The following is a 16,200-nucleotide window of genomic DNA, read 5'->3' as shown; positions in this document are numbered from 1 at the left end:
TGTCAGTTTTCTGATTTGGGAAGCATCTATGGTTTGGAAGTTCAGACAGACCCTCTCTCTCCTTGGCTTTGCCAGTTAAAAAACAGTGGGAAGAGTAGGGAACACTCAGGAGCCATTAAAAAACGGGAATGGCTTCACTTGGATCCCCTTGGGATGAGGGTGCTTTGGTCAGCTTCAGCTGCGTGTCCCAGTCAGGAATATCCAGATGGAGAATCCAGGGCTGAGGCTGGGAGGAGGGTGGGGAATTCTTCTCGTGCCTCTGGGCTAAGGTAGTGCTCTGCTCCCACCGCCTGGTTTGTGTCTGGAGCAGGGCACAGCATTCCCGACTCCCTGAGGCGTAAGGAGTGAGTGGTTCCTCATGGCTATCCCAGAATTACTCATGGCAACCTGGAATCACCCACAGCTCTCATCCACATCAACTCCTCAGGTGGTTGCATGGGGAGAATGGTTTTATTCCAGAAAAAAAGGAGGCATACCAGTGAAGAATCCCTGTCTCCTGAGTTCTGCCACATTTCTTACTGTCAGTCTGTCCACCTCCCCTCCCAATGCTCCAGTCCTTCTGGAGGTGGAAGTCAGAAGTGGTTTCGTTTGGGGGGAAAAGTACCCCATAATTTTTAAGCCTGAGATCCAGGGCTGAGCTGAGCTCCCCCTTTATCTCATCCCCTGTTCCTTAATTAAAAACAATGGGATTTGGGTGTTCTGTGGGATGAGAGGCCAGCTCCTTCCCCCCCTTCCGAGGGCCCACCAGCCCAGGACTGGGCTTTGTGGACGGTGAGGAAAACGGACTCACTGCAAAGGCCACATATTTCCCTGATTCCCATGGAAACCAGCCCATTAAGGAGATGTAGATTAAACCTTTCCAGCTGGTGTGTGTTCATGGAGCAGCCAGGACCCCTCCTCCTCCTCCCTCCCTCTCCTCCTCCTCTCTTCCTCCTGGAAGCTTTTCCACAGCAGCCAGAGCAGGTGGTTGTGATTTCAGCTGGAATTTGGGAGGGTACAGCTGGTAGAAGGTAATATTGGGAATGCCACGAGGTGTGGGTCAGTGTGAGCTGCTACTCCCATGTTAAAGGGATGCAGATTTTGGGCAGATTTTGGAACTTGGGATCTCCATATTCATTCCCAGTTGAATGGGAAGAGCTGTGGAATGATGTGGGTTGGAAGGGACCTTATGGATCACCCAGTGATGATCCACGGGCAGGGACACCTCCCGCTAGCCCAGCTTGCTCCAAGCCCCATCCATCCTGACACGGAACCCTTCCAGGGATGGGATATCCACAGTTTCTGTGGGGAATTGGTGTTCTCAGCTGCTCCCTCTCCCCAGCCCGATGCTCACGTACCGCGTGGATGCCGACAAGGGCTTCAACTTCTCCGTGGGGGACGACGCCTTCGTGTGCCAGAAGAAGAACCACTTCCAGGTCACCGTGTACATCGGAATGCTCGGCGACCCCAAGTACGTGAAGACCCCCGAGGGCCTGAAACCCTTGGAGTGCTTCTACCTGAAGCTGCATGGAGTGAAGGTGAGAGAGAGCTGAGGGACCATGGTGGATCCAGCTGGGAGCAGAGGGGTTGGGAGCTGGCTGGAGACAGGTAACAGCACCTCTTCATGTAGTAGAGGAATGTGTGGAGTCACACAATCATGGAATGGGATAGGTTGGAAAAGCCCTTTAGGATCATGGAGTCCAGCCCTTCCCCCAGCACTGCCAAGGCCACCACTAATCCATGTCCCCAAGTGCCACATCCACACAGCTTTTAAATCCCTCTAGGAATGGTGACTCTACCACTGCCCTGGGCAGCCTGTTTCAATGTCTGACCACCCTTTCCGTGAAGGAGTTTTCCCTGATATCCAATCTAAACATCCCCTGAAGCCATTGAAATACGAGTCCTAAGATGGGCTCCGTCTGGCTATCTTCAGGATTGCTTCCCACTCACCTTTGACTCCAGTGGGCACTTTGGCAAGATCCTTCCCCCCTCAATTTTTTTGACACTTGGACAATGCCCACACTCAGGCTGGGTATTCCCTGTCATGGAAGGTTGGGCAGAGAGCTGGGAGGGAGGAGGCGGGAAGGGGAAGGTCTCTGTGCTCTGTGCCACATTCCCAAATCCTTCTCTCCAGCTCGAGGCCTTGAACCAGTCCATCAACATCGAGCAGTCGCAGTCGGACCGCAGCAAACGGCCCTTCAACCCCGTCACGTGAGTGTGTCCTTGTGGGAATGAGCATCCTCTGCTTCCAGGGAATAAGCAACAGCAGGAGAAGGTGGGGAGATGGTGGAGTTGGAGGTCTCCCACTCCACTGTGTGAGTGCCACACTCTCCAGTTTTCTCCTGTTTTCCTCTCTTTGCATTCCCAACCCTGCTCTGTGCCCACGTCACAGACTGTGGAGCAGGCCAGGAGATGGCCATTCCTAAAAAAGCTCTCCTCTCCAGGTTGTGGCTCCAGCCTCTCCATACCTGGTTCTTCAGGGCATGGAGTATGTGTGGCAGGTCTCAAGATAGGACCAGTGTGCAGCTGGGAATGAGGGAGGAGTGTTGTTGGGTTCAAGGCCTCCAGGTGCAGGAAAACTGTGTACTCCTCACCTAAGGAAGGAAGATATAGGAGAGGAGTGGGAAAAGATAGGCACCATTCCAAGGTAGCCACCATCCTCACTCATTGCTTTGTTTTCCTTTCCTTCCAGGGTGAACCTCCCTCCAGAGCAGGTCACCAAGGTCACTGTGGGGCGGCTGCACTTCAGCGAGACCACGGCCAACAACATGAGGAAAAAAGGCAAACCCAACCCGGACCAGAGGTGAGGGAGAACACGAGGGCCTCCTCCAGAACATCCTGAGAATCCTGTGGATCTGCCTGTCCCTGGGCTGGGCAGAATGGCTGGAGTGGGATGTGGGAATAGGGCTTGGATTGTGGGGTTGGGGACACTCAGCACAAGGACAGGGGGTGCTGTGAGCCCTCCATGGTGCCCAGTGCTCCAGAGGGGACGGAGATCCAGCTCTTCCCAGCACAGGATGTGTCCCTGAGCTGTGTCCCTCTGCAGGTACTTCATGCTGGTGGTGGCCCTGCAGGCACATGCCCAGAACCAGAACTACACGCTGGCAGCCCACATCTCCGAGCGCATCATCGTCCGGGTAAATCCCTGTCTCCTCCCACACTCCTTTGCTGCACCGTCCTGGGCTGTTTCCCACGATTCCATATCCATAAAATGTGTGGATGTGGGTCTTGGTTTAGTGGTGAATGTGGTGGAGGTGCTGGGTTGGCTTTGATGTTCTTAGAGGTCTTTTCCAAACTTGATATCCCACCTTTCCCACCTCCTCCAAACTCTCTCTGCCTTGCTTGTGGTTTTCCCTGTCCACACTTGGATTCTGGCTTCAGACTTTCCATACCTGGTTGAAGAACCTGTTACAGGATAAGGAAGGAATCTCATTCTCCAAATGGGATCAGTGTCCAATAGAATTGTTGGGAATGAGGGAAGAGTGTTGTTGGAACTCTGCAGCAGGAACAAGAAGATGCAGGAAAATTGGGCACTCTCCCAGAACATCACTTTTTCATATCCTAAGGCAGGGGAGCAGGAAAAGAAAGGCAGCATTCCCAGGCTCTCCCAGGGTTTTGCTGGAGCACTCAGCTCCAAAACATGAAAGCAGGTAGTAAAACCCAAACGGGGACCTCAGACAAAAAGTCCACGATGGATTAGGCAGCTTCCAGGATGTCCAGTGCAGAATTTCAAGGAATTGCAGGCAGCCGGGAACACTCTGAGTTTGTGACCCGGGAGTATCATCCATGTCACTTGGTTTCCTGCTCTTCTGAGTGGCTGGAACACTGATAGCTGGGATAACAGCTGAAGGAAGAAGGATTTTCCTTTAGGGAGAGGAGGAGGAGAAGGAGAAGAGAAGGAGAAGGAAGGGCCAACCTTCCCCGTCTCTGCTTCCCAGCATTCCCCTCCCAGCTTTTCAGTCAGTCCCTGTTGTCCCATGTCTCCGCAGGCCTCCAACCCGGGGCAGTTTGAGAGTGACAGTGACGTGCTGTGGCAGCGGGCGCAGCTCCCGGACACCGTGTTCCACCACGGCCGCGTGGGGATCAACACGGACCGCCCGGATGAGGCCCTGGTGGTCCACGGCAACGTGAAGGTCATGGGGTCCCTGATGCACCCTTCAGATGTCCGAGTGAAGGAGGACATCCAGGAGGTGGGAACCTGGGAAGCAGGGTGGGCTTGGGGTCACCAGGAGGCTGAAGAACTCCAGTGATTCTTTCACGTCCCTCCCACCTCGGGGTATTCCATGATCCTATGACTGCAGAGCAGATGGGAAGTGCCTTAGGAATTTTTCTGTCGCAAGCACAGCCAGTCCAGTGTCTTAGAGAATACTGACTCTTCCAGTGTTAACCAGAAGTAGCAAACAGTGGGAAAAAGGTGGAAAATGAGTGGAAAAAGGGTCAGTGTGGCAGGTACCACACTGGGCCTTGCCAGAGCCTGGGTGAGAGGCTTGGCTCTGCTCTGAATTCCTCTCAGCTGGATTTGCCTGTCCAGAAAAGCTGGATATAACCCCGTCACCTGTTTTTGGGAACTTCTCTTCCCTGTGTCTGGTTCTGCAAGGAGACTCAGATTTCCCTATCCAAGGATCTTGTCCTGTCTTGGACATTAACTCCAGTGTTTGTCCTTATGGCTGCTCAGGGCAGGGTTCAGGGCTATCTCCCAAAGGAATTCCCATGGGCCATAGTGGGTTGTCCTGCTTGGATATTGCTTGAGAAGCAATATCCCACTGGGAATTCCATGTGCCTGTTTTGTCCCAGGTGGACACCACAGAGCAGCTGAAGCGGATCTCCAGGATGAGGCTGGTGCACTACAACTACAAACCTGAGTTTGCAGCCACGGTGGGCATTGACAGCACCTCTGAGACAGGTACATCCCATGGGAATACATCTGTGAGACAGGAATGTCCCATGGGAATACGCCTCTGACACAGGAATGTCCCACAGGAATTCCCTGCCTTTCCCAGGGGCTGGACCCAGCTCTGTACCAGGGCAGCCTCCCAGGTGTGGGGTGGGCAAGAGGCGCCCTCTAACCTCCCAAATTAAGGAATCTAATGAAATTCCCTCTTTGGTGAGTGGGAGAGAAAGTGGCACTTCCCACAGGGAGAAGGTTTCTCCAAGTACACTATGATGGGATGATGATCCCTATCCATAGAATTTGGGCAGCAGCCTTGTCTGACCATCCTCTGCCCTTGAGGGTCTCCAAGGAGCTGTGCACAGCTTGGAATGAGAATCCAGGGGGTGCAGGGTGATCCCATCCCACCCCACTGTTCCATCTCCACACAGGTGTCATCGCTCAGGAGGTGAAGGAGATTCTGCCCGAAGCTGTGAAGGACACTGGGGACCTGGTCTTTTCCAATGGGAAAACCCTGGAGAACTTCCTGGTTGTGAACAAGGTTGGTGGCAGCCAGGAGGCTGGAGAAGCTGGCTCGAGGGAATGGTGGAGCTGGATATGGGAGAGGGAAGGTGGGATGCCTGGGAAATGCTCCCAGATGAGTTTCAGACCTGGCTGGTCTTCCAGAAGTCGGGAGCAGCCCTGGGTGGGTATCGGACACTGGCAGGGAGGAGCCAGCCTGATGCTGGTGAAATTTGGCAGCATCTCCCTGGGGAAGGGCTCCTTGTTGGCAGCTTCCTGCTGGGAGGCTCCCAGTCCTAATCTTCCCTTCCTAGATAAGATAAGGTGCTTATGTCAGGATAACCTGGAGCACCTGGTTTCCTGACCTTTCCCAACCTGTGGCAGCCTGGTTGCTGCTCTGGGAATCGAGGGGACAGTCTCCCACGGCACACATGGAGGGCATGGATCGTCCAGGTCCAGGTGTGCCTCAGCCTGCTGACCTGATTCCTTGGCAGGAGCGGATCTTCATGGAGAACGTGGGAGCCGTGAAGGAGCTGTGCAAGCTCACCGATAACCTGGAGACACGGATCGATGAGCTGGAAAGGTGGAGCCACAAGCTGGCCAAGCTCAAGAGGCTGGACAGCATGAAGTCAACAGTGAGCTCTGGAGCCTTCAGGTACCCATGGAGCCACAGGGAATGTCCCCGTTCATCCCAGAGAGTTCCAAGGGGCAGCTTGGATTGGGAACAGGGAGATGAGGAAGGACTGGGATGTTGGCTGGTATTGCTTCGCCTGGAGTGGATTTAAAGAGCTGAGCTTGTGGAGGTTTGGAATTCCCACAGGACCAGCCCAACAACACCTAGGATGAAATAGTCTCCATGTTTCCCTAAAGTCAGTGGCTTTCTCATGGCAAAGAGTTTCCCATGCTTCCAAAATTTCCTTCCTGACCCTGCTTATGCCGGTTTTGGGGCAAAGCACCAAAAGGGTTTGTGACTGTCACCACAAAAACATCTTTTCCCTCCCAGAAAATGCCATTTTTTCCTGGTAATGGTTTGGAAAGCTATCCCTGCCCAGCTCAGCTCCATTCCTCCTTTCTCCTTGCAGCCAAACTGGGAGCCAGTTCAGCCGGGCAGGAAGCGTGCCCCACAAAAAGAGACCCCACAAAGTCGCCAGCAAGGTAAGGGATGGATCCCAAAGGAGCAGTGCTGGGAGCAGAGAAGGCTCAGCCTGGAGTAAAGGAGGATCAGGGGGAACCTCATGTCCACAAATCCCTGGAAGGAGGTTGGAGCCAGGAGATTGGGCTCTGCTCCCTGCCTTATCCAAGAGGAAACACCCCCACATTGTGCCAGGGGAGGGCTAGGCTGGATATTAGGGAAAATTTCTTCATGGAAAGGACTGTCAGGCACTGGAGTGGGCTCCAGTGGTGGAGTCCCCATTGCTGGTGGGATTTAAAAACCATGTGAATGTGGCACTTGGGGACATGGATTAGTGGTGGCCTTGACAGTGCTGGGGGAAGGGCTGGACTCCACGATCCTAGAGGGCTTTTCCAACCACAGTTCTCCCATGATCTTTCTTTCTATCTCCTAATGGAGACATTAAATGACTTCTAAACTTGGGGAGTTGAGGATTTTCAGGGAGGCAGGAAGCGAGCTCAGGAGGGCTGGGGGAGATCTGTGCAAGGACCAGAGCAGTGAGGGAGCTGAGCTGATCCAGGGGACCCTGAATGAGCTGATCCAGGATTTTTTCCATCGCAGTCTCCGTCAGTTGTCCCGGAGCAGGCCTGCATCAGCCAGCGCTTCCTTCAGGGCACCATCATTGCCCTGGTCATCATCATGGCTTTCAGGTGAGATCCCCCTCCTGGGCTGCTGCATCCAGCTCATCCATTGGGACTGTGCCATCCATGGGGTGTGCAGTGAGGGGCTGTGGGTGTATGGCTTCTTCCAGAGAATCCTGGAGTACTTTGTGTCAGAAGAGACCTTAAAGTTTATCTGGTTCCAGCTCCCTGCCATGAGCTGGGAGCTTCCACTATCCCAGGTTGCTCCAGCCTGGCTGTGAAAACTTTCAGGGATGGGGCATCCATTTCTCCTGGGCTGGAATCCCATGGAAGTGGATCGATCCCATGCCCTGTCCTTGCTCCCTGCTCCTCCTCACCCTGCCCTTGTCTCTTTTGCAGCGTGGTGTCCATGTCCACGCTCTACGTGCTGAGCCTGCGCAGCGAGGAGGATCTCGTGGACATCGATGGGTGGGTATTTTGGGAATCGCTGGGAGGGATGAGGACACCTGGGAGAGGCTGGAGCGCAGAAACTGGGATTGCTGAGCACAGTTCAGAGCTGCACACCCTGCCAAGCACAGCCGCACATCCCAGTCTGATGGTGGTTGAATTATCTGGAGCAAGAAGTGAGGAATAGAGAAGGAAAAGGGAATCTCTTTCTAGGATGTGCTGAATGTTCCTTGGATGCCGCCAGCTGAACTAAAACAGCCTCATCCCACTGGTGCAGCAGGGCTGGATCAGCTTTGGGAGCTCGTGTAACCTGATAATGAGTCTCTTTTTCTCCCTCTCTTTTCCCTCTCCCATTTTTCTCCCTCCTCTCCTCCTCACATCTCTCATCCAACCCATTTTCCTTCCACTTCGTCCTTGATTTCCCCATTTTTGTCTTTTCCTTTCCGTTATCTTCCATATCCTCTTTAATTCCCTGTCCTCCTGGTCATCTTCCCACTTTCCTGTTCTCCTTGTCTCCCTCACTGTCCTGTAGCTCCTTTGCTGTACCCACTGCCTGTCTCCTGGCCCTCTTTCGGCACGGGGGTCCCGGAATTCCGGTCGCTCTGTGTCCACGGTATGTGACTGTTTCATTATTTCATTATTTAATTCCTTCGTCCCTTCTCTTAATTCCTGCTTTTTTTTCCTGCATCACCAAAGGCCAAGAAACTGGAAACAGAGAAAGGGATGTGAGACTTCCAGTTGGGCTTGCAGGAGGAAAGGTTATGGGTCTTGTCAGGGAAGGGAAATTAAGAGTAGGAGCTGGAAAAATCAATTAATTAAAGGTTAAATAAAGAAATTGCATCCTGCAGGGAGAGCAGGGGCAAGATAAAGCTGTGTAAGGAAAAGGGGTGAGGCAGTGGAAGAACTTCAGGGGTAAGGGTTGGATTTAGTCTGGGATGAAGGTGAAGCTCCAGAGGCTTGTGCCACATTCCCTTTGGAAGACTGGCATTGAGTCTCCTTCAACCTGGAAAAAAATCCCTCTATTTAGACAAATCTCAGAGATGACAAAGTGTTTTTTTAATTCCTCTAAATGAGTGAAGCTCTGTTAATCCCACAGAAACCTGGAGCCATGCTCAGGGACAGGTAAGACATGGACACAGGTGTCCAGAAGTGCTCCTTGTTCTGCAGACCTGGAAGAAAGATTCCCTCCTTTTCCCATCTCCCTAACTCTCGGGAGATGCCTGTGGTGTCCTCAGCTCAGGTCTTGGCTAGCTGCAGTGAAACACCTGGAATCCCATGGGATGAATTTGGGCATGGGGGGATTGTGTGTGTTTCTGAGGAACAAGGTGAGGAACAGTCTGTCTTCAAGGGATAAGGGCACATTCCTTAGGGAGTGGTGAGAGCTTGAAGCTGCTGATTCCCAAGCACCTAAATCCACCCAGGAGATTCCTGATGGGAGTCAAATCCACGATGTACACCATGTTCCAAGAGGGTTGCTGGTGTCCTCTGAATCAGCTGGGACTTTTCCCTGCCAGACATAGAACAGCCACACCATTCCCTGTGGAATTTCTGAGCTCTCCTTGCTGTTTTCATGGCTCGTGTGCCTTTCTCCTGCCTTTCCCAGGTCACTCTGTTCTCCTCCACATCTCCACTTACTCCATGTCCCTCTTCCCATCCTCCTGCTGCAGCTACTGTTCTCCTCACCTACAAGTGACCCCATTGTCCACACCCAGGAGGTTTCCAGCATCTTTTCCTGCATTCCAGGTCAAGCCAGAACATTGACAAGACGCAGATCGTGCGATCCACGGCCACATCCAATGGGGCCAGCAGCAGGATCCCCCCCGAGCACGGTGGGTGATGGATTGGGATGGCTCTGGTTTCATGGAAGGGCTGCAGGACACCAGGTGCTGCTCCTGTTCCATCCCTTGACTTATTTATTCCCTGTGTCCCTGCAGCCCTGGATGAGACACATGGAGTAGCCCTTGGCATTCCCGGTCGCGGTGTGCTGGCCTGTTTCAGCCCTCCCTGTTTTTCCACGTGCTGCTCCATTGCTCCCACTGCCATCTCCTCCACTGTCCCCTCGGAGACCAGCCCTGCCCATGCCACCAACCGGACAAGTGAGGGCCAGCCCACGTTCCCAGAAATGCTGGGACATCTCCAAGGTTTGTGTCACCTCGTGTCCTCCTTGTGTTCCTTTTGAGAAGGTCTCCTCAGTCTCCTCCAGGATGAACAATTCCAACTCCCTTTCCCCTCCACATCCTTCATCATCTTCATTCCACTCCTTTGGAAGCTCTCTAGTAGCTGATACTCTTTCTATCCTTATCCTTGGATGAGTACTTTATATCCTTCTCTGCCCATGTGGTGCAGTTTGATCCTGTTCCCAGGGGTGTGTGGGAGCTAAAAAGGATTTGGAGCTTCCCATGTTGCCAGCAAAAAGTCATGGGAAGCTACACCAGGCACAGCTCACCTGAGCAGCCCTGCCTTGAGGTCTGACCTCATTCCCTCCTCACTCCATCATCAGCTCCATCAGGCACAAAGGGAATGGAAGCACAGACTCCTGGAATGCTTTGGGTCCAAAGGGACCTTAAAGCCCATCTGGTTCCACCCCTGCCATGGGCAGGGAACCTCTCACTATCCCAGGTAGCTCCAAGTCCTGTCCAGCCTGGCCTGGAACACTTCCAGGGATCCAGGGACAGCCACAGCCTCTCTGGGCAACTTGGAGTGCATCAGGAGGTGACATGGGGACAGGGTGATCCCAATGCTCCCAGCCTTTCTCTGCCTCTCAGCACAGCCTTCTCTCCCATTTTTCCACAGACCAAAGCCAGCCCTCCCTCCTGCCGGTGACAAATATCAAAGCCAAATCCAGGGGCATCACCGGGAAATCCACCTCCTACACCAAGTGGCCAAAGACTCCTGACAGGTCTCAGAGCTTCGGCAGCCCCAATGCCAGCCCCTCCTCCCCCTTCTCCCACATCCAGGGCAAATCCAAGTACATCTCCAACCTCTCGCTCTCCCGCAGCAGCTCCCGGCAGCAGCGCAGCCTCCGGCAGCCGGTGAGCGAGCGGCCCCGCATGGAGCAGCCCGGCACGGATGGTACGTGGATCCCACCTTCTTTCCCTTCCAGCCTTGGGATTTTCCACCCTTTGCTGTTCCTAAACACCCTGTTCTTTCCCTGGTAGGGCTGAGCCCGGTGCTGCAGTCCATCCGGATCCTGGAGATCAACCTGGCCATCCATTCCCAGTACTGCGCTGCTGCCGATGCCTGCAGGTGAGCCAGAGGGGCTGGCTGGTGGCACCTTGGTGGCACTTCAGGAAATTTATTCCTATTTAGAAAATAGGAAAATCTGGGAGTTTTTCCAAGATTTTCTTGGGTGTTTCCTGCCATCACTTCTTGCTGCTCCATGGGAAGAGGAGCTGGTGCTCCCAGCTTTCCCTCAGGGGTTGTGTTTGGTGGTGGGCTCGGCCTTGGGACATTGGGAAGTTCTTCCCTCTGAGTTCTCAGCCTGGCAGGGATTTTGAGTCCTGTCCTGCCTTTCCCACAGCCTGGTGACATCTAATGTTCTTTCTGTGTTCCCAGGAGTGGGAATTTCAGCTACCGCATCCCTGTGAGCCAGCAGACGGCCGTGAACACCAACCTGACCCTGGAGATGAAGTGAGTGCCCATGGATCATGTCCTTTGGGAGCCCCTGGAGTGGCTGATGTGGCCACGGTGTCTCAATAGGAAAGGAACACTTGTTCCCCCTTCCGGGCTCTCATGGTGTCCTCTCTTCCCAGCTCCTCCTCCACTGTGTCCATCTCCCTTTGTGACCTTGTCTCCAGTGATCCCTGCCAGGATGCTGTGAGCAGGAACAGCTCCACTGACTCCACAGATGCACAGGTAGGGAGAAGGGGACAGCTCACTAAATACACATGGAATCGTTGAGCTTGGAAAAGTCCAACCATTCCCACAGCACTGCCAACGCCACCATGTCCCCAGGTGCCACATCCACGCGGCTTTTAAATACCTCCAGGAGTGGGGACTCTACTGCTGCTCCCCTTCCACCCCTCAACTTATTCCCACAGGGAATAAGGCAGCCCTTCCCATGAAAGAATTTTCCCTAATACCCAACTTAAACCTCCCCTGGCACAACTTGAGGCCATTTCCTCTCATCCTGTCCTTAGTTCCCTGGGAGCAGAGCCCGATCCCACCTGGCTGCTCCTCTCCTGTCAGGGAGTTATGCAGAACTTCCAGTAGGTCCATCTGGACCATCCCTACTTCCAGTAGAGCCAGAAGGTCCATCTGGAGCCTCCTTTCCTCCAGGCTGAGCCCCTCCAGCCCCCAGAGCTCTTCCTCATCCCAGCTGTCCTCCAGGAAACATCCATGGGGTCGCTTGACAGCAGGAGGCTGTGGATTTCCTCCCAGATCCAGCCTGGAGGCCATCCCCCAAGCTGATCCCTGACCAGCTGTCCCCCTTGCCTCCCCAGGACACCTCGCACCGCTGGCCCCTGGTGATGCTGTCCTTCCGAGAGTTTTCTTACCACTTCCGAGTGGCGCAGCCGGTGAGTACCCGCAGCTTGTCCAGGGCCACGTGGAAGGAGAGAAATGGGGGATTTATGGAATGTGGGAAATGCAGGAGCTTCCCACAGCCCTGTGAGTGGCAGGAGGATGATCTGTCCCTGCCCCAGCCCATAATCCAGGCAGAATTCCACCCTTGGAGTGGCACCCCTCTGTCTCTAAGCTGCTTTTCCCATTCCTAGGGCCGAGCCGACTGCAGCACTTCCCTGGAGCAGCTGGGGCACCTCTTCACAGACTATTACTTCCAGTTCTACTGGCTCTGTGAGTGAGTCCCGGCAGCACCAGTGCCCTCTGCTCGGAGACAGGAGGGGAACTGGTGCCACTGGGAGCCTCCCGAATTCCCTGCTCCGCTGGCCCCCAGCCCCGCCTCATCCCCGTGTCCTGCGGCAGCTCCGGAGCTGGAATGGTGATGGCTGGAGACACTGAAGCTCAGGACACACAGGACCTAAAAGCCACCACCAGCCCTGTGGTGGCTCCTGGGGGGACCTCGCACCGATTCCCAGCATCCCACACCCCTGTCCTTCCCTTAGGGGGATGTTTGTGTCCTCCATTGCTTCCCCCTCCCCTTCCAACACTGGAATTGGAAGCATCACACCGGACTGAGCGTGGACAGCTCTGCCACGTCTCAGAGGGGTGCTCCTTCCATGGACAGGAGCCCCACCCAGTGCTCCCAGATGTCCCACATCAGTTCTTCACAACACTGGAATTGCTTCAACACTGGAGCCCTTTCCAAGGGCCAAACGCTGGAGTTTGGCCTGGAAAGGATGGCTGTGCCTGGACCTACTGGAAGTTCTACACTGGAGTTGCTGTTCCTTCTGCTTGGCCCAGGGCCACTTCCCACGGACTTCCCAGAGACTCCTGGACCTGCCAATGGACACGTTCCTCTAGGAACAACCAGAGAAGGAGCAGCTTCAATGTCATCCCCCCTCTTCTTTGTGCTCTTAAATCCCATATCCATGTGGGATATCCAGGTCTGGATGGATAAAACCCCCACTCAAGCTGCTGCTGGGGCCATGCCACACCTGGAGACACTTGTCCCCAGGATGGGGTGACAAAAGACCAGGACTTACCCACATTTAGTGTGGTAGGATCCGTTTTTGTCCGCTTGGAAGCGGCGTGTGCGGAGCTGCCTGGTCGGCTCTGGAGCCAGTGCCAACCTCTGCCCAGATGTGCAGCACTGGCAAAGCCTGGAGTGCCCTGCAGAGCAAGGCCAAGTCCCTGGGAGCACCAGGATCCGTGTCCAGGCAGGATCTCTGCCTCAGGAGAGGGGTGGTGTTCTCCCAAAAGTTGGGATGGCAGCAGCTGCAGCCTGTCCCTGCCCTCACAGAGCTGTACTGGGGGGATTTGGGATATTTTACTGTTACAAGTCCTTAAATTGCTAAACTACTGAATTCTTGTGGGGTTTAAGCTGTTAAAAAACCAGGAATTTCCTTCTGGCCCCATTGAGCTAGGTGTGTCCTGTGGGAAAGCCAAGTGGCTCCCTGTGCTTCCCTCTCCCCATCCTGCTCCTCATGCTACAGAGGAGTTGTCTGCATTCCTGGAGGCTCAGCCACCTCCAGGGTATTCCAAGATGGATTTCCCTGAGGAAACAAGTGAGGGGGGAATGCCACATGCTGATCCTAGGGACACTCTAACGCTGCTCTGGAAAAACAAGGATGGGTTTTATCCAGGTAAAGTGGTGGTTCCTGGGCACATCTGGTTTTGTCTCACATCATCCCCCTCCTGAGCTTATCCCAGTGAAGCAGCCCTGAAATTCCTGGTGATGTCACTTGGATTTGGCATCTGCCCCCAAGAACTGTTTGTAGGGAGGTTTCAAGGCCTGGAAACACTGAATTATAGTTACTAAAATCCACTGAGTCCTGGGAAGCAGGGAATAGTGGGTGAGCAGGGCATTCCGAGCACCCAAGCAGTTGGAAAACCAGTTTTGGGACACTCAGTGGGACAACAGGACACCCCAAGCCCTGGGAATACCTATGCACAAGCAGGGGGGCTCCATGCTCAGCAGGATTCTCTGTTTTTCCCTAAAATTGGGGAGGAAACACCTGGATGTAGCTGAGTGCTTTTCCCTCCACCTGCCCTGAGCGATTTTTCCTGGTTTTAAACTGGGAAGTGACTTCCTTGGCAGGTTTGTTGTTCCCTTGGCAATCAGTGGCCCAGGCTGGCATGTCCTTCCTCAGGTGAGTGATGCTGAGCTGGGATAAAAGCTCCTGGAAGAGGAAACAGGGAATGTTGGGGGGACCAGAGCCTGCAATCACCACCCCCCTCAGCCAAGACACTCCAGTACATTCCACCCCACTCCTGAGGGAAGGAATCAATCAGTGGTGGCCCAGGAGGAGTTGGGATCTCTCAGGTGTCCCCAGGATGCTCAGCCATGGGATTTGAGGAGATTCCCAACAAACCAAGTGCCTGGAAACATCTCTAGTGCATTTTTCCTTGTGGAACAGCCCCAAGGAACAGTGTTTTCCCACATATATTCCCAAATGCTGCCTCAGACATGGTGCCCGGGTGGTTTAACTGGGATGTGGCAATTCCTGGAGTGCCAAAGCCAGCCCTACTCACATGGAGCTGGCAGCAATCCCTGGCATCAGGAGAGGACAGGGATTCAGGATGAAGATTTTAGTGTCAGTAGTACCTTATGTCTTAAAGTGGCACAGGTTGCCCAGAGAAGTTTTGGATGTTCCATCCCTGGAAGTGTTCCAAGACAGGTTGGATGGGTTTGGAGCTGCCTGGACCAGTGGAAGGTGTCCCTGCCCATGGCAGGGAGTGGGACTGAATGGGCTTTAAGGTCCCTTCCCACCCGAACCATTCCAGGATTCCATGGTAAAAATCATCCATCGGCTGCTGCCCTGCGAGGCAGCAACGAGCTCCAAAGGGGCTCAGAATTGTACAATGAAGGAGTCATGGAATTGCTTCCAGGCCCGTGGAAACAGCTGTCTGCATGGATTTCCCCTCCAAAAAGCATCTCTGCCCCTCCCCTGTCCCCAATCAGTACCAAGAGAGTTCACAATCAGGCCTTTCCTCTCCAGCCTGGGGAAATCCCTCCCCATCCAGCGGCAAAGAGACATTCCTGGCGGGAAGGAAGACAAGAGGGTGGAGAACGAGGCTGTTTGGGAGTTGTTTCAAAAGCAAATTCCCAACTCTTCTGTCCTACTGTTGGAGCTTAAAGCCTGTAAATAGAGACTATGGCACCACTGGAAGAATTAAGGAAAAAAACACCACGTAAAAGCACTAATTTTGTTGGTTTTAATGTTGCTGCCACAGCTTTAATCACTGTATTTTGCCAGCCAGTTCGTAGAGTTGCATTTGTAGCAGGTTATTATTGATTCCTGGTTTTTATTTGTGGGGAACAAGCGTGGTTTCCCTCTTTTCTTCCTGGTTTATATTTATATTTTGCTGAATTTGAGGGCTGAGTTTCCGGATTCCCCGGATATTTGTTTGTTTGTTTGTTTTGTTTTGCTTATTTAGACTTTGTTTTATGCTGGAGGTAAATGTGCCCATATGAATAAAATATATAAATACTGCTTTGTATCCAAGGATGGCTCCTGGTGTTTTCCTCCCTTTCTGATGGAATAACTCAGGTGAATGGCTGTAAAACTGCCCACGGGATGGAGAAAATTCCAAGTTTTTAATCAGTGGAAGTTTCTGGACATGCCAGTCAAGATTCTTTGGAATGGGAATAAAAAGGAAAAGGAAGGAGGAAAAAGAAAGGAAGAAAGGGAAAGAAATTAGGAAGGGAAAATGAAGGAAGTAGGAGAAAAATGAAGAAAATAAAGAGGGAAAACAAAGGTTAAATGGACAAAGGGAAAAGGAAAAAGCAGAAGGACAAAGAAAGGAGGAAGAGGAAAAAAGGAAGGGAAAGGGAAGAAAGGAAGGAAAAATAAAGGAAAAAGAAAACCTGCCTCTGACATCACATTACTCACTTCAGAGGGCAGACTCAGATCCAAAAGCATCCAAAAGTCCACAGAAGGAAATCTTCCTTCCCAAATGGGAAATCGAGGCTTGGATTTGTGATTTGGAAGTGGAATGGTTTGAAAGCTGGGCTAAAATTCCAACCTGCCTCTTGCAGACATATAAATCAATTCCTTGTTTCTAGGCCAGGC

The 16,200-nt window shown here is 53.2% G+C and overlaps 1 protein-coding gene across 1 annotated transcript in view; it reads left to right on the top strand.

Annotated features, from left to right (window-relative positions):
• MYRF (myelin regulatory factor) overlaps positions 1 to 15,633 on the top strand; it is a 44,122-nt gene extending 28,489 nt beyond the window's left edge. Inside the window, exons 8-28 of the mRNA XM_058026096.1 lie at positions 1,322 to 1,517; positions 2,114 to 2,190; positions 2,672 to 2,782; positions 3,026 to 3,116; positions 3,969 to 4,169; positions 4,774 to 4,882; positions 5,299 to 5,408; positions 5,863 to 6,023; positions 6,451 to 6,523; positions 7,101 to 7,189; positions 7,520 to 7,588; positions 8,100 to 8,180; positions 9,311 to 9,396; positions 9,502 to 9,708; positions 10,361 to 10,466; positions 10,569 to 10,639; positions 10,726 to 10,813; positions 11,123 to 11,197; positions 11,320 to 11,422; positions 12,010 to 12,084; positions 12,283 to 15,633. Of these exons, the coding sequence (XP_057882079.1) occupies positions 1,322 to 1,517; positions 2,114 to 2,190; positions 2,672 to 2,782; positions 3,026 to 3,116; positions 3,969 to 4,169; positions 4,774 to 4,882; positions 5,299 to 5,408; positions 5,863 to 6,023; positions 6,451 to 6,523; positions 7,101 to 7,189; positions 7,520 to 7,588; positions 8,100 to 8,180; positions 9,311 to 9,396; positions 9,502 to 9,708; positions 10,361 to 10,466; positions 10,569 to 10,639; positions 10,726 to 10,813; positions 11,123 to 11,197; positions 11,320 to 11,422; positions 12,010 to 12,084; positions 12,283 to 12,369 (2,266 nt within the window). The 3' untranslated portion in view covers positions 12,370 to 15,633. The remainder of the gene's footprint in view (positions 1 to 1,321; positions 1,518 to 2,113; positions 2,191 to 2,671; positions 2,783 to 3,025; positions 3,117 to 3,968; positions 4,170 to 4,773; positions 4,883 to 5,298; positions 5,409 to 5,862; positions 6,024 to 6,450; positions 6,524 to 7,100; positions 7,190 to 7,519; positions 7,589 to 8,099; positions 8,181 to 9,310; positions 9,397 to 9,501; positions 9,709 to 10,360; positions 10,467 to 10,568; positions 10,640 to 10,725; positions 10,814 to 11,122; positions 11,198 to 11,319; positions 11,423 to 12,009; positions 12,085 to 12,282) is intronic.
• Positions 15,634 to 16,200: the final 567 nt, after the last annotated feature.

Source organism: Melospiza georgiana, chromosome 6, assembly GCF_028018845.1.
Source record: "Melospiza georgiana isolate bMelGeo1 chromosome 6, bMelGeo1.pri, whole genome shotgun sequence".
In the NCBI taxonomy this organism is placed as follows: domain Eukaryota; kingdom Metazoa; phylum Chordata; class Aves; order Passeriformes; family Passerellidae; genus Melospiza; species Melospiza georgiana.
Note: the sequence above shows the minus strand (reverse complement) of the source record. Positions and strands in the feature narration are given on the sequence as shown.